Below are 22,355 nucleotides of genomic sequence, written 5' to 3'. Positions count from 1 at the left end.
TGTCTATTTACTGATTTATTTTGAGGATAAAAGTGCTATGTCCAATTCTAAAAGTTTTAATAATTTATCTTTAGCTGTAAATATCTCCGTTTCTTCTTAATGTGACATAACACCTTCATCCACTCGCCTCTTCAGATATACAAAAAGAATGATGGAGCAGAGAGTTATCAGTTATTGTGCAAAAGGGTTACAGTACTAGGATCAGCTTTATAGTCTCTGCTGGAAGTCCGTTTGGGCTTTTATGATTGTATTAAAATAATTCAAGCTGAAATATTTATCAGTATCTTTTTATTTTTAACACATGATCTCATGATTAATTAGCATTGTTTATTTTACTACTTTTTTTCTTTAGGAAATGACTTGTTTCTTGATGTGACAGAAACAGAAGAGGAAATAGAGGTAATATTTTATACAGATACTGATCTACTGTATAGCTTACCTTTCATTTTGCTGACACTTGTACAGGGCCGAAACTAGGACTAACGGCACCTGGGGCAAGACAGAAATTTAGCGCCCCCCCCCCAAAAAAAAAAAAAAAAATTCTATATATATATAAAATAAAATAGAAAAATAAAATAAAAATAAAAAAAAATAATTAAGAAACAAACAACTAAACACAAAACAGATATCCCTCAGACCAGCAGACTCCCGTAATACACACATGGTGTGTATATATATATATATATATATCAGTGATCGCGCTGAGCCGGAAAAAAAGAGGGTCCCAGGGACCCCTCACTTTTAAAAATTGGGGACCTACCGGTCCTTTTCTGAGTCCCATTGGAGTAAAGGTTCATATTAATCTCATTATCGATTCAAACATAAAAACACAGACTTGATTTGGACACTACAAAAGTGTAGCAGGAGGGGGGGGAAGTGAGAAAGCTGCTGGGCTGTGTAGCATACAGACACTGCACCAGAGCTGTAACTAGACATTTTGGTGCCCTTGTGGCAGAAAGTGAATTGGTGCTCCCCGCCCTACACTGCAAAGAACAGACAATGCGCGCCGAAGGCGCGCCGCTAAAATTTAGGGGCGTGGCCACATAATAGTGCCAATTCACATTACACCACACAGTAGTGCCGCTTATGCACATTGCATCGGGGTAGAGCACGTTACACACTTTGCACTGGGTAGAGTACGTTACACACTTTGCACCGGGTAGAGCACGTTATACACTTTGCACCGGGTAGAGCACGTTATACACTTTGCACCGGGTAGAGCACGTTACACACTTTGCACCGGGTAGAGCACGTTACACACTTTGCACCGGGTAGAGCACGTTATACACTTTGCAGCGGGTAGAGCACGTTATACACTTTGCAGTGGGTAGAGCACGTTATACACTTTGCACCGGGTAGAGCACGTTATACACTTTGCAGTGGGTAAAGCACGTTATACACTTTGCACCGGGTAGAGCACGTTATACACTTTGCACCGGGTAGAGCACGTTATACACTTTGCACCGGGTACAGCACGTTATACACTTTGCATCGGGTAGAGCACGTTACACATTGCTGTCACCCGGAGCCCAAGGAGGAGGATTCAGACTGCAGAGCGGGAAGAAAAGTCAGGACGGAGGCTGCCGCGGTGATTGGATGACAGGAAACGCTGCCAGCAGTGATTGGTTGGGGACACTGCTGGCTATGACTGGTTGAAGAGACGTGTGATGCTGGCCGCGGTAATTGGTAGAGGAGTCACAGCGCGTCCCGCAGGACCCCCTCGTTTTTAAAAACTGAGTCCCCCACTGCCTATAACGCGTAAAATACGCGTTATAGCGCGTTTTTGCGATCACTGATATATATATGTATATACATACATACATATATACAGATACGTGTGTGTATATATGTACGCAGCCACATACATACATATATATATATATATATATATATATATAAAATTTGTAGCTGTCACAGTGGTGAAGATGAGCAGTCTCAGCATTATAGATTAGGGAAATATACTATTTAAGTAAACTAGTTTAAATGAGCTGCAGGGGTTAACACCAGTCACAGTGAGTGTGTGTGTGAGTGTGTGTGAGTGTGTGTGTGTGTGTGTGTGTGTGTGTGTGTGTGTGTGTGTGTGTGTTGAAACGCTGAATGCAGTTCTGTGTGGGGCCAGAGAAAGGTCAGCAGCATGACCACATTCATAGCTAGGGCGGGCGGCTGGAATACTTTTTCGGCTTGCAGCTGAGGAAGGGAAACTAGACGTTTCCCTGACTCCCTAGCTCGAGCGGCGGCCATCTTCTGCAGGGTGCAATGCATCATGGGATTTGTAGTCTCTATGCTACTGCATAAAGTGTAAGCAGTAGCACACATGACTACAAATCCCATTTTCTTCACTAGATTCACTGCTGTGTCAGATGCAGCTGATCCCAGCGCCCTATCCAATCCCGCGCCCGGGTCACATGCCCCCCTAGCCCCTCCCTAGTTTCGGCTCTGACTTGTAGATCCTTGTGCTTTGAGATGTGGATCAGGTCACTGGCGTCCATGTGCCCTTTGATTACAAAAAGATAATGCAGAAACAAGTTCTGAACATCCCTTTGAGGTGCATCTTACTTTTGGATACATGTATCTATGTACTTTCCCTAGCATAAATTCAGTGCCTGCACAAGTCCAGTGTAGCTACTGTATCGATTTTATGACACTGATTGTTACTCCAAACAGGGCTGCCATCAGGGATGTACTGGGGGCACAGCTGCCCTGGGCACGGCCTCTCTGACAGAGAGGGGAAGGCGCCCAAGCCGTTCATGGTGCCATCCATCCATCCCTGTCTGTCCTTCCGCCGCCATGCTCTATTGAAAATGTCCCTCCCAAAATGGCCACCGCCTCAGAGGAGACAGATATTATCGATACTAGAGGAGGCTCTAGTATCTTAAATAACTATCTCCTCTGAGATTGCAGCCATTTTGGGGGGGACGTTTTCAATAGTTTGAAGCAGGCAGGTGCGAGTGACAGACCCGCAGCGGTGTCCGGGAGGGGGGATCCCCTGACAATGAGCAGAATCCCTGACAATGAGTAGGTACTGGCATAATTACTGTGTGGACATAATATGGTGACAAGGGCATTAATGTGGAGGCATAATATGGTGTCGGGCATTACTGTGGGGACTTAATATGGTGCAAGGGTCATAATATGGTGTTGCTCAATATGTGCATAGGAATTTATTTATTGTATTTTGCTTAAATATATATATATATATATATTGTATTTTGCTTAAATATATATATATATATATATATATATATAACTTGCCTGCATGAGAGTTTTTTTAAAATCAGACACCAGGAGTGCCACGGCTGTAGTATATATATATATATATATATATATATATATATATATTTTTTTTTTTTTATTATTATTATTATTATTTATTTATATTTCTCTTTTGGGGGGGTCCTGGGCCCCACGATTTCTGATGGTAGCCCTGGCTCCAAACACATCTATACTTTAGCTTAAAGGATGCACATGACTTAAGATGTGTGCAAGTCAAGGTTCAGGCATGGAAAGTGGGTTTAGATTTATATGTATGTATACTGAAATTGGCATCTTTTATGTACAACTCTAAATGATCCCCTGAGACTCAATAACACATTGCACAACTAAAAGTAAAACATTCCATTCAAAGCACTGCCTACTACAGTATTGTGACCTTTTCTTTATCATTTTTTAGTAGTTTTGTTCTCCTAAAATACTGTTTTTACCCATATTAAGTTAGAGTAGAACACCAATTATGCAAACTCATTGTGAGCAATGGTAGTTTGCATAATCTGTTTGTTCTGATAATTGGATGTGTGTTAAACTGTATGTGTTATTTGTTTTCTTATTTTTTATGATACAGTTTAATTTTTTATTAGCTAATAAGTACATTTTCATCACTGGATCAAACACAAAAATTATGATACAAAACACTGAAATGTATAATGCAAACAAAATATTTATTGCATGACTACAACAGTTATGTTTGGTTCCTGTAGATAATGTATGGATAATTGGTATTTCAGATAATCGGCTGTAATATACAGTATTAGACATAAAAGTAATGAAATATCAGGACTGCTTTTATTTAAAGTTTCACATTTACAATTATCAGGCTCTTTCTGCAGTATATTTCAAGAAAGTACTATCTAGAAGAGTCACAGATATGGTCATTGTATTGGTCATATGATTATGATAGTGAGTTTACTGCATTTCTGGAATGTGCGTTGCTTCGTGGAGAAGGGGTGTGGCCACATAATAGTGGCAATTCGCATTACACCACACAGTAGTGCAGCTAATACACATTGCACCAGGTAGAACCTCCTATACACACTGCGACAGGCAGAACACATTAGACACTTTGCGCCAGGCAGAGCACTGAGACACATTGCCTAGCCACAGACGCCTAGCGGGAACACCACATGATATGCTCCCCAGCCGTGCCAGCTACACATGACATGCCCCCCAGCAGTGCCAGATACATAAATGCCCCCACAGTGCAGATATGCCCCCACAGTGCCAGATACATAAATGCCCCCACAGTGCCAGATACATAAATGCCCCCACAGTGCCAGATACATAAATGCCCCGACAGTGCCAGATACATTAATGCCCTCACAGTGCAGATATACCCCCACAGCGCCAGATACATAAATGCCCCCACAGTGCAGATATGCCCCCACAGTGCCAGATACATAAACGCCCCCACAGTGCCAGATACATAAATGCTCCCACAGTGCCAGATACATAAATGCCCCCACAGTGCCAGATACATAAATGAACCCACAGTACAGATATGCCCCCTCAGTGCCAGATACATTAATGCCCTCACAGTGCAGATATACCCCCACAGCGCCAGATACATAAATGCCCCCACAGTGCAGATATGCTCCCACAGTGCCAGATACATTAATGCCCTCACAGTGCAGATATACCCCCACAGCGCCAGATACATAAATGCACCCACAGTGCAGATATGCCCCCACAGTGCCAGATACATAAACGCCCCCACAGTGCCAGATACATAAATGCCCCCACAGTGCCAATATGCCCCCACAGCGCCAGATACATAAATGCCCCCACAGTGCCAGATACATAAATGCCCCCACAGTTCCAGATGCATAAATGCCCCCAGAGTACCAGATACATAAAATGCCCCCACAGTGCAGATATGCCCCCACAGTGCCAGATACATAAATGCCCCCACAGTGCAGATATGCCCCCACAGTGCCAGATACATAAATGCCCCCACAGTGCAGATATGCCCCCACAGTGCCAGATACATTAATGCCCCCACAGTGCAGATATACCCCCACAGCGCCAGATACATAAATGCCCCCACAGTGCAGATATGCCCCCACAGTGCCAGATACATTAATGCCCCCACAGTGCAGATATACCCCCACAGTGCCATATACATAAATGCCCCCACAGTGCAGATATGCCCCCACCATTCCAGATACATAAATGCCCCCACAGTTCCAGATACATAAATGCCCCCACAGTGCCAATATGCCCCCACAGTGCCAGATACATAAAATGCCCCCACAGTGCCAGATACATAAATGCCCCCACAGTGCAGATATGCCCCCACAGTGCCAGATACATAAATGCCCCCACAGTGCAGATATGCCCACACAGTGCCAGATACATTAATGCCCCCACAGTGCAGATATACCCCCACAGCGCCAGATACATAAATGCCCCCACAGTGCAGATATGCCCCCACAGTGCAGATATGCCCCCACAGTGCCAGATACATTAATGCCCCCACAGTGCAGATATACCCCCCACAGTGCCAGATGCATAAATGCCCCCACAGTGCCAGATACATAAAATGCCCCCACAGTGCAGATATGCCCCCCACCATTCCAGATACATAAATGCCCCCACAGTTCCAGATACATAAATGCCCCCACAGTTCCAGATACATAAATGCCCCCACAGTGCCAATATGCCCCCACAGTGCCAGATACATAAAATGCCCCCACAGTGCAGATATGCCCCCACAGTGCCAGATACATAAATGCCCCCACAGTGCAGATATGCCCCCACAGTGCCAGATACATAAATGCCCCCACAGTGCCAGATACATTAATGCCCTCACAGTGCAGATATACCCCCCACAGTGCCTGATACATAAATGCCCCCACAGTGCCAGATATATAAATGCCCCCACAGTGCCAGATTCATAAACGCCCCCACAGTGAAAGATATACCCCCACAGTGCAGACATGCCCCCACATTTCCAGATACATAATTGCCCCCACAGTGAAAGATATGCCCCCACAGTGCCCCCACACAGAGTCCGATCCATATACTGCTTCACGATACCTGCGGTATTGGCGGGAGGGGGAGTGCCGCTGGGGACGCGGGCGGCTCTTCTAAAACTCGTGTGCGCGGCTGCCTGGCACCAGCGTCTAACGTCAGACGCCGGCGCCGCACAGCCGCATACAGGGAGCACTGCAGGCTGGCTCCAGGCACAAAGATGGCGGCGCCAGCGCGCGGCGCCCATTAAGGGTGGCGCCCCGCGCGGCCGTAGTCGAACGTGCCTGGAGCCGGCCCTGGTGTGGAGCATGAGAGGGTATGGAGAATTCAACAGTGTTAAATACTGGTGTGAGATCAAGGTGTATTAGAATAGGGAGCCAGTTTTTTAATTTGGACAGAAGTAGGTAATTAGTGACCTTGGTTATGGTAGTTTTGCTGAAATGAAGAGATTGAAAGCCATATTGGAGACGGTCTGAGAAAGTTTGGGGGTAAAGGAAAGAGGTGCACCACCCGCAAGTTAGCGGGGAATAAGAGATCAAGAAAGAGTTTCTTGAGAATGTTGGAGAACAGGGCATGCTTGCAGGATGATGAAAAGGTGCCAGAAATAACAGATAATTTGACCAGGTGTGCAGTGTAGGAATATGCTTCAGGGATGAGGGATCAGATGAGGTTGGAGTTGATGGGGTTAAGAATGCATGTGGAGGGTGGAGAGAAGGCTATTCCCAATACCCCATTGGTGGTGAGTGTGGGGTTTAATACAATTAATTTGCATTTTTTTACTGGCACTCTTTAGATCCCATCTAGCCCTGTCATGGACACAATAGAAAAAAAATACTTTATTAAAAAGACAGTTCCTTTACAACCCTCGTTCACCACTTTATTGCTTATAGATCCATAGGAAAAGTTTCTTTGTTCCAAAGTAGGCATCCAAGATACTTGACAAAATAAAAAAACAAATAAAAAAGCCCCTGATTTTATTACATGAGGCCCTAAAGGTAATAGCAGGTCACTCACGTGCACTGCTATAGGAATAAATGGTAAAAGTACCGCAGCACATTCATCCCTATGGCGGTGCCCGTGAGTGTCATGCCATTAACATTGGGCAAAAGATATGGTGTTTTCAGAACAGGGCTGATGGTACCTGGGGATAGAGGAAGCTTGATGTACCTATGACTGGTTGGCATTATAGTGGGGGGAGCTGCCCACGCTGAGTGTCCCCCCTGCTATTGTGCCACTAGCCATATTGATAATTCCTATTGACTCTAATAAAAAATGTTGCAGGGTATGCTATTTGTCCTGCTGATTTTTCCAATACATGCTGAGGCAAAAGTGCTAGTGCTAGTCACGCTTTTATCGGGGGGATCCTCTGCGGGGTTTTTTTCTATTTATTTTTTACGTTATTTAAGATACAGAACTATTTTGCTGACCAGAGAGACCATTTTTATTCTACAAGTGCATTTTTGTTGACATTACAACTAGCTCCCTTTTAGATCTTTGTTGTGTTGCAATAAATTCTTGCAGGTTTCTGACACCTTTGCATATATTTGCATACGGCGACTTGAAACTCACCTGAAAATTGCCAAAATCGCACTAGTTTTGCAAAATCAAGATGTATTATATTCCCCCAATAAGTCTAAAGTTTAATTTTCACAAGTTTCAGCTAGAGATGTGCGCGGAGTCTCACGTGTTGCTTTTGGTTCTAATTTCTTGTGTCATGTTTTCATTTTGGGTTTTGCAAAACCACCCTCAAGTGTGGTACTTGTGTAGAATGTTTTTATGGGTTCTCATAAAAGGCTACATTACTAGGGAAATCTAATACTACTATTTTATTTGTGTTTTTTTAAATAAATAAATAATGTTAATGTGTTTACGTGCTCTGGATCCTTACGACGTACGCCTGCTGCAAGTGAATTTTTGGATTTAGTATTTCACTGCGCTGGTATCAAAAGATTATTTCAAAATATATATAGTAAAAAGATGCTGCTCTCTGTGTCATGAAATAACATAGAGACTTATTTATAAACATATATAGGGGCAGATGTACTAAGCTGTGGAGAGGGATAAAGTACCAGCCAGCCAGCTCCTAACTTATTTCTCAAACACAGCTTGGAAGTTTGGAGCTGATTGGCGAGCGGTTGATCTCTCTCCACTTAAACATTTACTCCTACAATTTACACATAATAACAAGAAATCCATAAAAATGTGTATATTAATCAATTTATGGTGCCACCAAACTAAGGGCCTGATTTAGATTTGTATGTAAACCTGATGGTTTCCATACAAATCTGATGGAGGTGGCACTGCACATATGTGGAACTTGTTTTACGCACTTGCAGAACGGGTCCTGAGTGATCGCTCACAGTCCCCCTTAGCCACAGCATGACCGCAGACTTTGAGTGGCAGAGCGGGGGCAGCAACCAGGACCATTCAACAACCTGGGGGGGTGTCTCCTCCATTTTGTTGGTGTGCTGAGCCCCAGGTCTTTGTAATTGTACACACACAGAGTTCCTGGACCCAGCCGACCAGTTCAGTATGGCCAAGGGCTGCAACCATTGAGACAGTGATCTGATGCTGCGTCTACAAACAGAGCACTCAAACTACAGATGCTGGCAGGATGCATCTTTTTCTTACATACGCCTCCTGCAGCAGTTGAATATTAATTCCATGTGGCTGTGCAATACTGCTGTACATGTCAGAATTAGTGATGTGCACTGGAAATTTTTCGGGTTTTGGTTTTGGATTCGGTTCCGTGGCCGTGTTTTGGATTCGGACGCGTTTTGGCAAAACCTCCCTGAAAATTTTTTGTCGGATTCGGGTGTGTTTTGGATTCGGGTGTTTTTTTACAATAAACCCTCAAAAACAGCTTAAATCATAGAATTTGGGGGTCGTTTTGATCCCATAGTATTATTAACCTCAATAACCATAATTTCCACTCATTTTCAGTCTATTCTGAACACCTCACACCTCACAATATTATTTTTAGTCCTAAAATTTGCACCGAGGTCGCTGGATGACTAAGCTAAGCGACCCAAGTGGCCGACACAAACACCTGGCCCATCTAGGAGTGGCACTGCAGTGTCAGACAGGATGGCACTTCAAAAAAATAGTCCCCAAACAGCACATGATGCAAAGAAAAAAAGAGGCGCAATGAGGTAGCTGTGTGACTAAGCTAAGCGACCCAAGTGGCCGACACAAACACCTAGCCCATCTAGGAGTGGCACTGCAGTGTCAGACAGGATGGCACTTCAAAAAAATAGTGCCCAAACAGCACATGATGCAAAGAAAAAAAGAGGTGCACCAAGGTCGCTGGATGGCTAAGCTAAGCGACACAAGTGGCCGACACAAACACCTGGCCCATCTAGGAGTGGCACTGCAGTGTCAGGCAGGATGGCACTTCAAAAAAATAGTCCCCAAACAGCACATGATGCAAAGAAAAATTAAAGAAAAAAAGAGGTGCAAGATGGAATTGTCCTTGGGCCCTCCCACCCACCCTTATATTGTATAAACAGGACATGCACACTTTAACAAACCCATCATTTCAGCGACAGGGTCTGCCACACAACTGTGACTGAAATGACTGGTTGGTTTGGGCCCCCACCAAAAAAGAAGCAATCAATCTCTCCTTGCACAAACTGGCTCTACAGAGGCAAGATGTCCACCTCCTCCTCATCGTCCGATTCCTCACCCCTTTCACTGTGTACATCCCCCTCCTCACAGATTATTAATTCGTCCCCACTGGAATCCACCATCTCAGGTCACTGTGTACTTTCTGGAGGCAATTGCTGGTGAATGTCTCCACGGAGGAATTGATTATAATTCATTTTGATGAACATCATCTTCTCCACATTTTCTGAAAGTAACCTCGTACGCCGATTGCTGACAAGGTGAGCGGCTGCACTAAACACTCTTTCGGAGTACACACTGGAGGGTGGGCAACTTAGGTAAAATAAAGCCAGTTTCTGCAAGGGCCTCCAAATTGCCTCTTTTTCCTGCCAGTATACGTACGGACTGTCTGACGTGCCTACTTGGATGCGGTCACTCATATAATCCTCCACCATTCTTTCAATGGTGAGAGAATCATATGCAGTGACAGTAGACGACATGTCAGTAATCATTGGCAGGTCCTTCAGTCCGGACCAGATGTCAGCACTCGCTCCAGACTGCCCTGCATCACCACCAGCGGGTGGGCTCGGAATTCTTAGCCTTTTCCTCGCACCCCCAGTTGCGGGAGAATGTGAAGGAGGAGCTGTTGACGGGTCACGTTCCGCTTGACTTGACAATTTTCTCACCAGCAGGTCTTTGAACCTCTGCAGACTTGTGTCTGCCGGAAAGAGAGATACAACGTAGGTTTTAAATCTAGGATCGAGCACGGTGGCCAAAATGTAGTGCTCTGATTTCAACAGATTGACCACCCGTGAATCGTGGTTAAGCAAATTAAGGGCTCCATCCACAAGTCCCACATGCCTAGCGGAATCGCTCTGTTTTAGCTCCTTTTTCAATGTCTCCAGCTTCTTCTGCAAAAGCCTGATGAGGGGAATGACCTGACTCAGGCTGGCAGTGTCTGAACTGACTTCACGTGTGGCAAGTTCAAAGGGTTGCAGAACCTTGCACAACGTTGAAATCATTCTCCACTGCGCTTGAGTCAGGTGCATTCCCCCTCCTTTGCCTATATCGTAGGCAGATGTATAGGCTTGAATGGCCTTTTGCTGCTCCTCCATCCTCTGAAGCATATAGAGGGTTGAATTCCACCTCGTTACCACCTCTTGCTACAGATGATAGCAGGGCAGGTTCAGGAGTGTTTGCTGGTGCTCCAGTCTTCGGCACGCGGTGGCTGAATGCCGAAAGTGGCCCGCAATTCTTCGGGCAACCGACAGCATCTCTTGCATGCCCCTGTCGTTTTTGAAATAATTCTGCACCACCAAATTCAATGTATGTGCAAAACATGGGACGTGCTGGAATTTGCCCAGATGTAATGCACGCACAATATTGCTGGCGTTGTCCGATGTCACAAATCCCCAGGAGAGTCCATTTGGGGTAAGCCATTCTGCGATGATGTTCCTCAGTTTCCGTAAGAGGTTGTCAGCTGTGTGCTTCTTCTGGAAAGTGGTGATACAAAGCGTAGCCTGCCTAGGAATGAGTTGGCGTTTGCGAGATGCTGCTACTGGTGCCGCCGCTGCTGTTCTTGCTGCGGGAGGCAATACATCTACCCAGTGGGCTGTCACAGTCATATATTCCTGAGTCTGCCCTGCTCCACTTGTCCACATGTCCGTGGTTATGTGGACATTGGGTACAACTGCATTTTTTAGGACACTGGTGACTCTTTTTCTGAGGTCTGTGTACATTTTCGGTATTGCCTGCCTAGAGAAATGGAACCTAGATGGTATTTGGTACCGGGGACACAGTATCTCAATCAAGTCTGTAGTTGCCTGTGAATTAACGGTGGATAACGGAAACACGTTTCTCACCGCCCAGGCTGCCAAGGCCTGAGTTATCCGCTTTGCAGCAGGATGACTGCTGTGATATTTCATCTTCCTCACAAAGGACTGTTGGACAGTCAATTGCTTACTGGAAGTAGTACAAGTGGTCTTCCGACTTCCCCTCTGGGATGACGATCGACTCCCAGCAGCAACAACAGCAGCGCCAGCAGCAGGAGGCGTTACACTCAAGGATGCATCGGAGGAATCCCAGGCAGGAGAGGACTCGTCAGACTTGACAGTGACATGGCCTGCAGGACTATTGGCTTTCCTGTGTAAGGAGGAAATTGACACTGAGGGAGTTGGTGGTGTGGTTTGCAGGAGCTTGGTTACAAGAGGAAGGGATTTAGTGGTCAGTGGACTGCTTCCGCTGTCATCCAAAGTTTTTGAACTTGTCACTGACTTATGATGAATGCGCTGTAGGTGACGTATAAGGGAGGATGTTTCGAGGTGGTTAACGTCCTTACCCCTACTTATTACAGCTTGACAAAGGCAACACACGGCTTGACACCTGTTGTCCGCATTTGTGTTACAATAATTCCACACCGAAGAGGTGATTTTTTTTGTAATTTGACCAGGCATGTCAATGGCCATATTCGTCCCACGGACAACAGGTGTCTCCCCGGGTGCCTAACTTAAACAAACCACCTCACCATCAGAATCCTCCTTGTCAATTTCCTCCTCAGCGCCAGCAACACCCATATCCTCATCCTGGTGTACTTCAACAGTAACATTTTCAATTTGACTATCAGGAACTGAACTGCGGGTGCTCCTTCCAGCACTTGCAGGGGGCATGCAAATGGTGGAAGGCGCCACCTCTTCCCGTCCAGTGTTGGGAAGGTCAGGCATCGCAGCCGACACAATTGGACTCTCCTTGGGGATTTGTGATTTAGAAGAACGCACAGTTCTTTGCTGTGCTTTTGCCAGCTTAAGTCTTTTCATTTTTCTAGCGAGAGGATGAGTGCTTCCATCCTCATGTGAAGCTGAACCACTAGCCATGAACATAGGCCAGGGCCTCAGCCGTTCCTTGCCACTCCGTGTCGTAAATAGCATATTGGCAAGTTTACGCTTCTCCTCAGACGCTTTTAATTTTGATTTTTGGGTCATTTTACTGAACTTTTGTGTTTTGGATTTTACATGCTCTCTACTATGACATTGGGCATCGGCCTTGGCAGACGACGTTGATGGCATTTCATCGTCTCGGCCATGACTAGTGGCAGCAGCTTCAGCACGAGGTGGAAGTGGATCTTGATCTTTCCCTATTTTACCCTCCACATTTTTGTTCTCCATTTTTTAATGTGTGGAATTATATGCCAGTATCAATAGCAATGGCCTACTACTATATATACTGCGCACAACTCAAATGCACCACAGGTATGGATGGATAGTATACTTGACGACACAGAGGTAGGTAGAGCAGTGGCCTACTGTACCGTACTGCTATATATTATATACTGGTGGTCAGCAAACTTTGCAAAACTGAAATGCACCACAGGTATGGATGGATAGTATACTTGACGACACAGAGGTAGGTAGAGCAGTGGCCTTCTGTACCGTACTCCTATATATTATATACTGGTGGTCAGCAAAATTATGCACTGTACTCCTACTATATACTACAATGCAGCACAGATATGGAGCGTTTTTCAGGCAGAGAACGTATAATACTGGTGGTCACTGGTCAGCAAAACTCTGCACTGTACTCCTATATAATATACTGGTGGTCCCCAGTACCCACAATAAAGCAGTGTGAGCACAGATATATGCAGCACACTGAGCACAGATATGGAGCGTTTTTCAGGCAGACAACGTATACTGGTGGTCACTGGTCAGCAAAACTCTGCACTGTACTCCTCCTATATAATAAACTGGTGGTCCCCAGTACCCACAATAAAGCAGTGTGAGCACAGATATATGCAGCACACTGAGCACAGATATGGAGCGTTTTTCAGGCAGACAACGTATAATACTGGTGGTCACTGGTCAGCAAAACTCTGCACTGTACTCCTCCTATATAATATACTGGTGGTCCCCAGTACCCACAATAAAGCAGTGTGAGCACAGATATATGCAGCACACTGAGCACAGATATGGAGAGTTTTTCAGGCAGACAACGTATAATACTGGAGGTCACTGGTCAGCAAAACTCTGCACTGTACTCCTCCTATATAATAAACTGGTGGTCCCCAGTACCCACAATAAAGCAGTGTGAGCACAGATATATGCAGCACACTGAGCACAGATATGGAGCGTTTTTCAGGCAGACAACGTATACTGGTGGTCACTGGTCAGCAAAACTCTGCACTGTACTCCTCCTATATAATACTGCTGGCCCCCAGTCCCCACAATAAAGCAGTGTGAGCACAGATATATGCAGCACACTGAGCACAGATATGGAGCGTTTTTCAGGCAGACAACGTATAATACTGGGGTTCACTGGTCAGCAAAACTCTGCACTGTACTCCTCCTATAATACTGCTGGTCCCCAGAATAAAGATATGCAGCCCCCTGAAACAAAGTGAGAGGACGCCAGCCACGTCCTCTCACTATCATTTCCAATGCACGAGTGAAAAATGGTGGCGACGCGCGGCTCCTTATATAGAATCCGAATCTCGCGAGAATCCGACAGCGGGATGATGACGTTTGGGCGCGCTCGGGTTAACCGAGCCATACGGGAGAATCCGAGTATGCCTCGGACCCGTGTAAATTGGGTGAAGTTCGGGGGGGAACGGTTTCCGAGGAACCGAACCCGCTCATCTCTAGTCAGAATCAGGCCACAAATTAGATATACAGTATAGATTAGTTAGATTCAACATAATTCTAAAGAAATCAGTAACACAGGAAGTGTGACACTCCATGGTTGCAGATTAATGACCCCATAGGGTTGATAGTATATGTAAGCCGCCCCCTATAAGTTGCAGCAATATCACCCGTATGGTACCTTCATAAATCTGGAATGTTTTCGGGAGTACAAGTCTTCCAGTTTAGTTGCATATAATGTAGCATATTATATTTATCTGTATATAATAAATATCTCTATTAAAATAGCTATTTTTTTTCTACAGGACAGTGAAGTAGACATACAAGAAAAAGAAAGCAACTTTGAAATACCTTTAAGCACTAAAAGCACTAAAAACCAAATTCAGGGACAAGGAGCCCAAGCTACAACTTCTCCGTACACACAAGAGCAGGGTTCTCAGCCATATAAAGCTACACTAGAATCTTGGACAGTGCAATCACATGTGCAACAGGACCGACTTAAAAATTTGTTGTATTCTACTTTAAAGTCTACAATCAAAACTACAGATGATATAAGTGCCAATGCCCATAAGGATAGAGTGGGCACTAATGAAGATGATGAAGAAGCACAAGACCATAAGAGTAAAGAGCTAAAAAGTAGGATTGAGTTGAGGATGCTAAACATTTCAGACACTACCAAATCATCTGCTCAGACAGATGCTATTAATGATCTTCCAATGACTACTACATCCTGGAAAAGGAGAATTTTATATCCTAATGAGAAACCTCTCCACGTTTCCAATGACACCTCATTCACTACTACAGCTATTCTTACTGCAACATCTATTCAAGAAAAGACACCTCAGGAAGATAACATTTTCTCACAGTCTCCACCACCTCATATCACTGAAGATGTATTCCCTGACACTGATGAAGTATTTTTAAACACAACCCCTGATGAGAAGTTTGATGTATTGAAGTCTACCTCACAACCTACTGTTTCCACAGAAGAAAAGAACCGTGTGATTAGTCTGGTTGATGCAAGTGAAACTATATCACCATCACCATCATCTTCCAGCATTGCAGAGCTGGCACCATCTGCTTTTATACCTGAATTAGAGAAGGCATACTTTTCGACTTCTACTTTTTCCCCACTTAATACATTTCAGTCTGTCTCTCCAGGCTTTGGACAACATGGCTCTGCTTCTGCTGCAACTGTGGTACTCTCTCAGACAACACAGCCAATATCTAATGGTGAGATACCTCTTCAACCCTCATACAGTAGTGAAGCTTTTCCTCTCGTTACTTCCTTGTTGTCTGGCACTCAGTTCCTGAAAGCTACCCCTGCCGCTTCAGATATTGGTCCGATCCTGCATGCCACACCTGTTTTTCCCAGTGTTGATTTGTCATTTGAACCTTCCCTGTCTGCCCATGATGACGTCCCCATGCTTACATTTTCCTCCACTTCTTCCACTAGTAAAATGTTTTATCATCATGCAGTTTCAGAAACGTTTTCAAAAGTCACTCAGACTGTTGCAACTGATACACTTTCTGTGCATGTTTCGTTGGCCTTGCCTGAAATCAATGCATTAGATCAGCCAAGCCAAACACATTATTCTGATGTGAAACCACATCAGACTGTTCATGCTGCTTCTGAGATGTTAACATTTGCTAATGAGGGTGACACCTTTAATAATGTTCAATTGATTTCTCAACTTGAAACTCCAAGCACTGATTTAAAGCTGCATGCACTTTCTGCGGTGTCTGAACTTGCTTTTGCTTTGTCTAATCATTTGGCTTCCACAGAAACTTTTGCTGTTTCTCCTGACTCTTCGGCCTTTGTGCATGATTCTCTTGGCTTATTTCACCAGGGTACCTTAATTACAATGCTTAACACTGAACTGTATCTTAACCCAAGTACTGTAATGATACAAGATGTTTTACTTCAGCCTACACGCTCCGCACTTAGTGATGGAGATAATTCAGAAACATTCTCTGGTAGTGGGGATTTTATTGATGTGATAGATGATTTGAGAAGCCATAACAAGTCCTCAGCTTCTGCAGTAGTTGGCGTTAAATATACCGCCACTGAGCTTAATCATAGTAACCCAATCCCCACAGGTCATAAAATAGATGACTTTGACACTGGACTGCAGACTACTACTACTTATGGTGAAATAGCTTCACGTACAGAACACAAAGTGATGACAGATCTATCTTCATCTGATGTATTTAGGGAAACTCAGTCTTCACCTGAAATCCAACCAGTATCTCTTCCCACTACTAGGAATTTTGAGGCTGACATTAATGCATTGTCAGAAAATCTGCTACCTGTTCAGCCACTGAATGCTGTATCTACAACCTCTGGTGACATATTGCTTAAAGCTAAGCATGCTGCAACCTCAAACACTGTTTCTGCTTTTACAGATATGCTTCTTTTGCCAACTCAGGAATTCTTGTATGAGACACCAGACAAAGCCATTATTGAGGCATTTACACAAACAATGTCACAGTTGCCTAATACTAGCATTGTGCCCAGTGTTGGAGTGCTGAATAAAACATCCAGTTCCCATCACATAGGCTCTAACGCTGGCTCTCTGCTGCTGCTGCTGCATTCTTCTGTTGGTGCTAACACTGAGCCCTTGCTGCATTCTTCATATGTTCCACCTGTTGGGCGCTCTTTGTCCCGAAGTTCTGTTCAGGCTACATATCAAGAGCAAACAATGTCAGTCTTGCATGAAAATGTTGTTGCACCTCATATGATCACTAATGTAAATTCTAATGAAGTTGTATCACTTTCATATGGTAATGACATAACTGTTCACCCTGTAAATATTGTGCCTTCCTTTTTGTCTGCAAGTCCTCATACAGTTTCTACTCCAGTGTTGCCTGTCAGTACGTTAACACAGCAAGAATCTACCGTATATCACCATATGCTGCCATATGCTTATCCTACGCATGGCATTCCTGTTGTGTCTTTGCAAAATACTAAAGGCAGTGTGTTACCCACCTCTGCACTTGATACTGAAGCTAGAGAATCTGTTCACCATCCTGATATTTTACCAAATGTATATGTTTTTGTTACAGCTGATTCTCCAAACAGTGAGAGTCCTAGCACATTATCAATGTTAACAGCTACATCTCAAACACCAACTGATGTGTTATCTACCGTCAGCTTTGATACCAAAACGGGTGCTTCTGTAGTGGATGATGGTTATCTTGTAGCTAGAACAGATTCCATTTCACATACAGAAACCCAGGAGAATGTAGTAGCTGGTACTGATAGATATGTACAAAGAGTGATGGAGAACAGTAATTTAAGTATGAGTGAACCAAGCGATCAACCAGAAGAAGGAAGTGCATTATCAGCCTCTGCATTTGACAGCCAAACAAGCCCTGGTATGGAAGAAAGAAGTCAGACAACACCTGCAAGCACTGAACCCAGGAAGAACAGTGACTCAGCTATACTGGAAACTAACCTTCAGACTGATAATACTGCCTTGGAAACTACATCTGAGACCAATTCATGGGCAGTGCTGACTAGTGATGAAGAAAGTGGTTCTGGTCAAAGTACCTCAGATAGTCTTAGTGATAATGAGACTTCTACAGATTTTAACTTCTCTGACCTTAATGACAGAGACAAAGACTCTGAGGTTGCAGTTGAACCAGGTAAAGCAGATATAACTCCTGGATCTGAAATGACATCACCACCATCTGTAACTAGTGACCGTTCAACAGTAGTCAACGTGTCTGAGGCAGGTTAGTGGTGGAGATAATAGAGAGTTCAAATATTGTCTCGTACATTCTGAAATTTATTATGTTTTTGTGAAACATCTGCAATATTCTTATCTATAATGTAGTATGAAACCAGTGTTATGGAAATTAGGGAAAAAGAGAGTGTGAAAGGAACAAGTGGTACATTTCATGTCATCCAAGTTTCTAGAATCATTCAGTTAAGTAAAAGTGAATAGGCCTTTTCCAGCCAGCAATCTAGACATATCCATGGTAAGTGTGTTTTTCTTTATTCTGATGACTGCAGTATTTTAGATACAGTATTGTTTTGAGCTAGTTAGTACTTTTGCAATGTAAGTGATGTCTTAAAATAAACAGTAATATTAAACCTGAGCAACTATGATGATTCCTAACATAGCTTGCGCTTCTTTTAATCACTCTGGCTATGGATGCACTAGCCTCGGCAAACTTTTATGTGTTCTTCAAACTGGGTTCCTCTGCTTTGCTTTCCTTCGCTTTGGATTCTAATCAAAATAAACGCATTAAACAATGTAACAGCAATGCAACCAATTGTTACATATGAATGCATGCAGCATGCTTTGATTCAATTATGGATTTTCTGCAACATGTTCTAAAGAAATAATGTTTGACCCCAGTGACTGGGGATTTAGTATCAAAGCACAAAGTTGGTATTTACAGTGCAAGATTGTTCTTTATGTGTGTCTTAGGGAAATGTGATCTTGCACCGTAATTGTTCCACTTTCACCTTGATACGCAGAACCTTATTGTACCTTAAAGGTGTCATCCACCCTCTCTGACAGCATCTGGCAAAAGTTTCAATTTATTTTTATGAAAAGCATAATTAATCGTGACCGTTTTAAAAAGGCAATAATATCCATCCTCTATAGTAACTGCACAGAACATCTAACGGTGATTGTGACTTCAGGCAGACCTGGATTTGTGGAAACCCATGGCCACTTTTTTTTTTTAATGCAATATTTTTATTGAAGAGAAGTCGAATAAGCTGATACAAATCAAACAGGAGATGATGACTCCAAATAAGGCCACTTTTCACATTTTTGGCCACCTTGTACATCTGTTTTTTATACCTTTTACTTTAGTATAGTACTCATAAATTAAATGCATCATATAAGTAAGTATGGCTAAATACATTTATGCTATTTATTGGATACATTGAGACAAATAGACTTAGGGGCAGCCACACAGCACAGACTGACCAGCAATTACATTCAACAGGTTCTTTTTACATTTGAAATCACTTGTGAAGCAAGTACTTGCTTGTGTTTGTGTGTTATATATCAAACTGCAGCATAAATATACATGTGTAAGGTGCTGATGAGAAAAATCATAATTTTACTTTTAGAAACAATACAACGATAAACCAGATAGTTGTCAATTAACTTAAAATTCATTGTGATATTTCTGTGACCTTGATATTCTAATGTGCAGCACAGTGCTTTTGGTTTATTTACAATATTTATACACACACACACACACACACACACACACACACACACACACACACGGTATATTAATTTATATACATTGGAAAATATTTGGAATTCTAATTCACTTTTACAATTTGATATTATATTATGCCAAGGACTTTGTTTTGAATGACATGGGCAGTGTTTTTAGATTACATACATTTAACTGCAGCCAATTACTTCTACAGTTGTTTTTCATATGAAACATTGTTTAGAAAGCCGTGACTTTTGTAGTTTACTAGAGGAATGAAATGTAGTATTTTACTTTTTTTTTTAATATATATGTTTTAGTCATTTTGAAATCTTATAATTTTTGGCACAAAACCCATCTGATAAATCTTGCTCACTTGAACCTAAATAACAGAAAATATTGGTTAGTAAGGGGACTGGGTGACTAAGCACACATATATGTACATACCAGAGCCGTAACTAGGTGTGTGCAGATGGTGCCTTGCCCACAGCGCAAATGCACTGAAGGCGCACCATCGGCACACTCTGCCTGGAAATTGAAAGAATCGTCGCACAGGTGACCACACACACACACACTCTCTCTCTCGTATAAAAAAACTGGGCCCTGTTGCTGTCATGTGTAAAAAGGGGGACTGGCTGCCATAATGTGTAAAAAGGGGACGCTGTCTGCCATAATGTGTAAAAAGGGGGACGTTGTCTGCCGTAATGTATAAAAAGGGGGACTGTCTGCTGTAATGTGTAAAAAGGGGGACGGTGTATGCCGTAATGTGTAAAAAGGGGACGCTGCCTGCCGTAATGTGTAAAAAGGGGACGCTGTCTGCCGTAATGTGTAAAAAGGGGGCGCTGTCTGCTGTAATGTGTAAAAAGGGGGATGCTATCTGCCGTAATGTTCAAAAAGGGGGACGCTGTCTGCCGTAATGTGTAAAAAGGGGGACGCTGTCTGTCGTAATATGTAAAAAGGGGGACTGTCTGCCGCAATGTGTAAAAGGGAGCTCTGTGGCCATGCCCCTTCCCCTGAAGCCATGCCCCTATATTTTTGCGCGTGCCTTCGGAGCGCATTGCCCATTTTTTTATATGGTATGTGTATGGTGGGTGGTGGTGGTGGTGGGGGGGGGCGCCGATGCTGATTCTTGCACACAGCGCTAAAATGTCTAGTTACGGCACTGGTACATACCCACACAAAAACCTCCTCAGAAAGCTGATGCTGGAACTGTGATTTAAAGTACATTTGCACCTCTTAAAAAAAAAATCATAATCTCTATAAAATAAAATGATTTTTTATTTTTTTTAAATATGTTTATACTGTGCTAGTACTGCACTTATGCAGTATGTGCAATAAATAGATCTACCCACCAGATGGCGATGTCTTCACAGGAATCCCTTAATCACTGCATAAGAAAGTACAGTATAAGTATTATGCATAGATGCTTTTTTTCATTTAAGCAAGCCTTTTTTTAACGGGAGGATATCCATTCATTGTCACTATGCAAAACTTCTGCTTATGTGAACAGTCAGGATAAGTTGCATAGTTTACTGATATTATTAGTGAATATGTTGAACTGCGTTCCCTGAGGAGCACAGTGGAAGACACGTTTTAGACACATGAACAGCCTTAATATGTTGTTATATTACATATCCTATCAAACCTGAACTGAGAAACTATGAAATCACAATTAATGCTTCCAGTTACAGTGTCACATTTAAATAACTGTAATGTTGTTGCTATGTTAATAGAACCTGTAGAAATATGTGATAGGACACTCCAGTACACAGTGTGAGAAACGCTGTTGTATAATAGATATCATACTGTACTTAATAACGCTTTAATTACCTTGACTCAAGGCTCTGTTTATTATGTAGGTTACCCAGGCCTGTGCCTGGTCAGTTACCAAGGCTCATTGTAGAAATGGTCCTGGGTTAATTTTCTTTACTTTTTTATTTTATTTTATCATTAGTTTTTGTTGTTGTTGTTTTGAGCATATGGTGAAGTAATTAAGACAGGACAGTATGAGCTCCTGACTGACAGGTGGGCCATGGGCCTAACCTCACAAATGCTCAGACTAATGGGAGGAGGGTACTGTATTTACACAGCGGAGCATTGATATCCGCACTGTGATACCAGGTCCATCTCTGAAAGTGAATTATTTCTACAGGTATTACCCCAAAGCCATCAGTCACCTCTTTCCTACAAAGATTATCATCATTGCATTAATAGGGTAGGAATTGGTCACCTATACTGCTCCCTGTCTCTCTATACAGCAGGACATTTGTAATCTGCCCTAGCATAGCAACAATTTATCTTAGGGTCCAGTATATGAGCATGTATTTGCAGCATGTGCTTATGCCATTCTCCCCATGAACAACACTGACACTACCGTGATAAGGGAATTCTGAAACAAAACTCAGAACATGTCTTATTTCATAGAGCGCAACTGGACATGGTTTCCATTAGTTTCATTATACATTATGTAACACGTTGTATAGAGGCTCCAGCAAAGGTTATTTACACATCTCTTCCTTTTTCCTGTAAAATATAGGTAATTGATCATTACAGACTTTTCTTCCCTGTAAAAGATTTATACTTCTTGTGCTCTAATGAGAGATAGCCATATAGAGAGCTTTAATGGTACGATGGGGCAGACATAGATGATAATGATGTGTAATGTTAGGGATGTATAACTGTGCTTAA

The 22,355-nt window shown here is 43.1% G+C and overlaps 1 protein-coding gene across 6 annotated transcripts in view; it reads left to right on the top strand.

The window, feature by feature from the left end:
• PTPRZ1 (protein tyrosine phosphatase receptor type Z1) overlaps positions 1-22,355 on the top strand; it is a 368,376-nt gene that overhangs the window by 263,188 nt on the left and 82,833 nt on the right. For 3 of the 6 annotated variants that reach the window (XM_063927195.1, XM_063927194.1, XM_063927196.1), the window contains exons 11-13: positions 353-399; positions 14,783-15,710; positions 17,544-18,215. In XM_063927195.1, coding sequence (XP_063783265.1) covers positions 353-399; positions 14,783-15,710; positions 17,544-18,215 — 1,647 coding nt within the window. Of the gene's footprint in view, positions 1-352; positions 400-14,782; positions 18,216-22,355 lie in introns of all 6 variants that reach the window. The other 3 variants (XM_063927198.1, XM_063927197.1, XM_063927193.1) reach the window with 2 other exon arrangements.

Source organism: Pseudophryne corroboree, chromosome 6 (genome assembly GCF_028390025.1).
Source record: "Pseudophryne corroboree isolate aPseCor3 chromosome 6, aPseCor3.hap2, whole genome shotgun sequence".
In the NCBI taxonomy this organism is placed as follows: Eukaryota; Metazoa; Chordata; class Amphibia; order Anura; family Myobatrachidae; genus Pseudophryne; species Pseudophryne corroboree.
The sequence above is the reverse complement of the archived record's forward strand: the minus strand, read 5'-3'. Positions and strand labels throughout refer to the sequence as shown.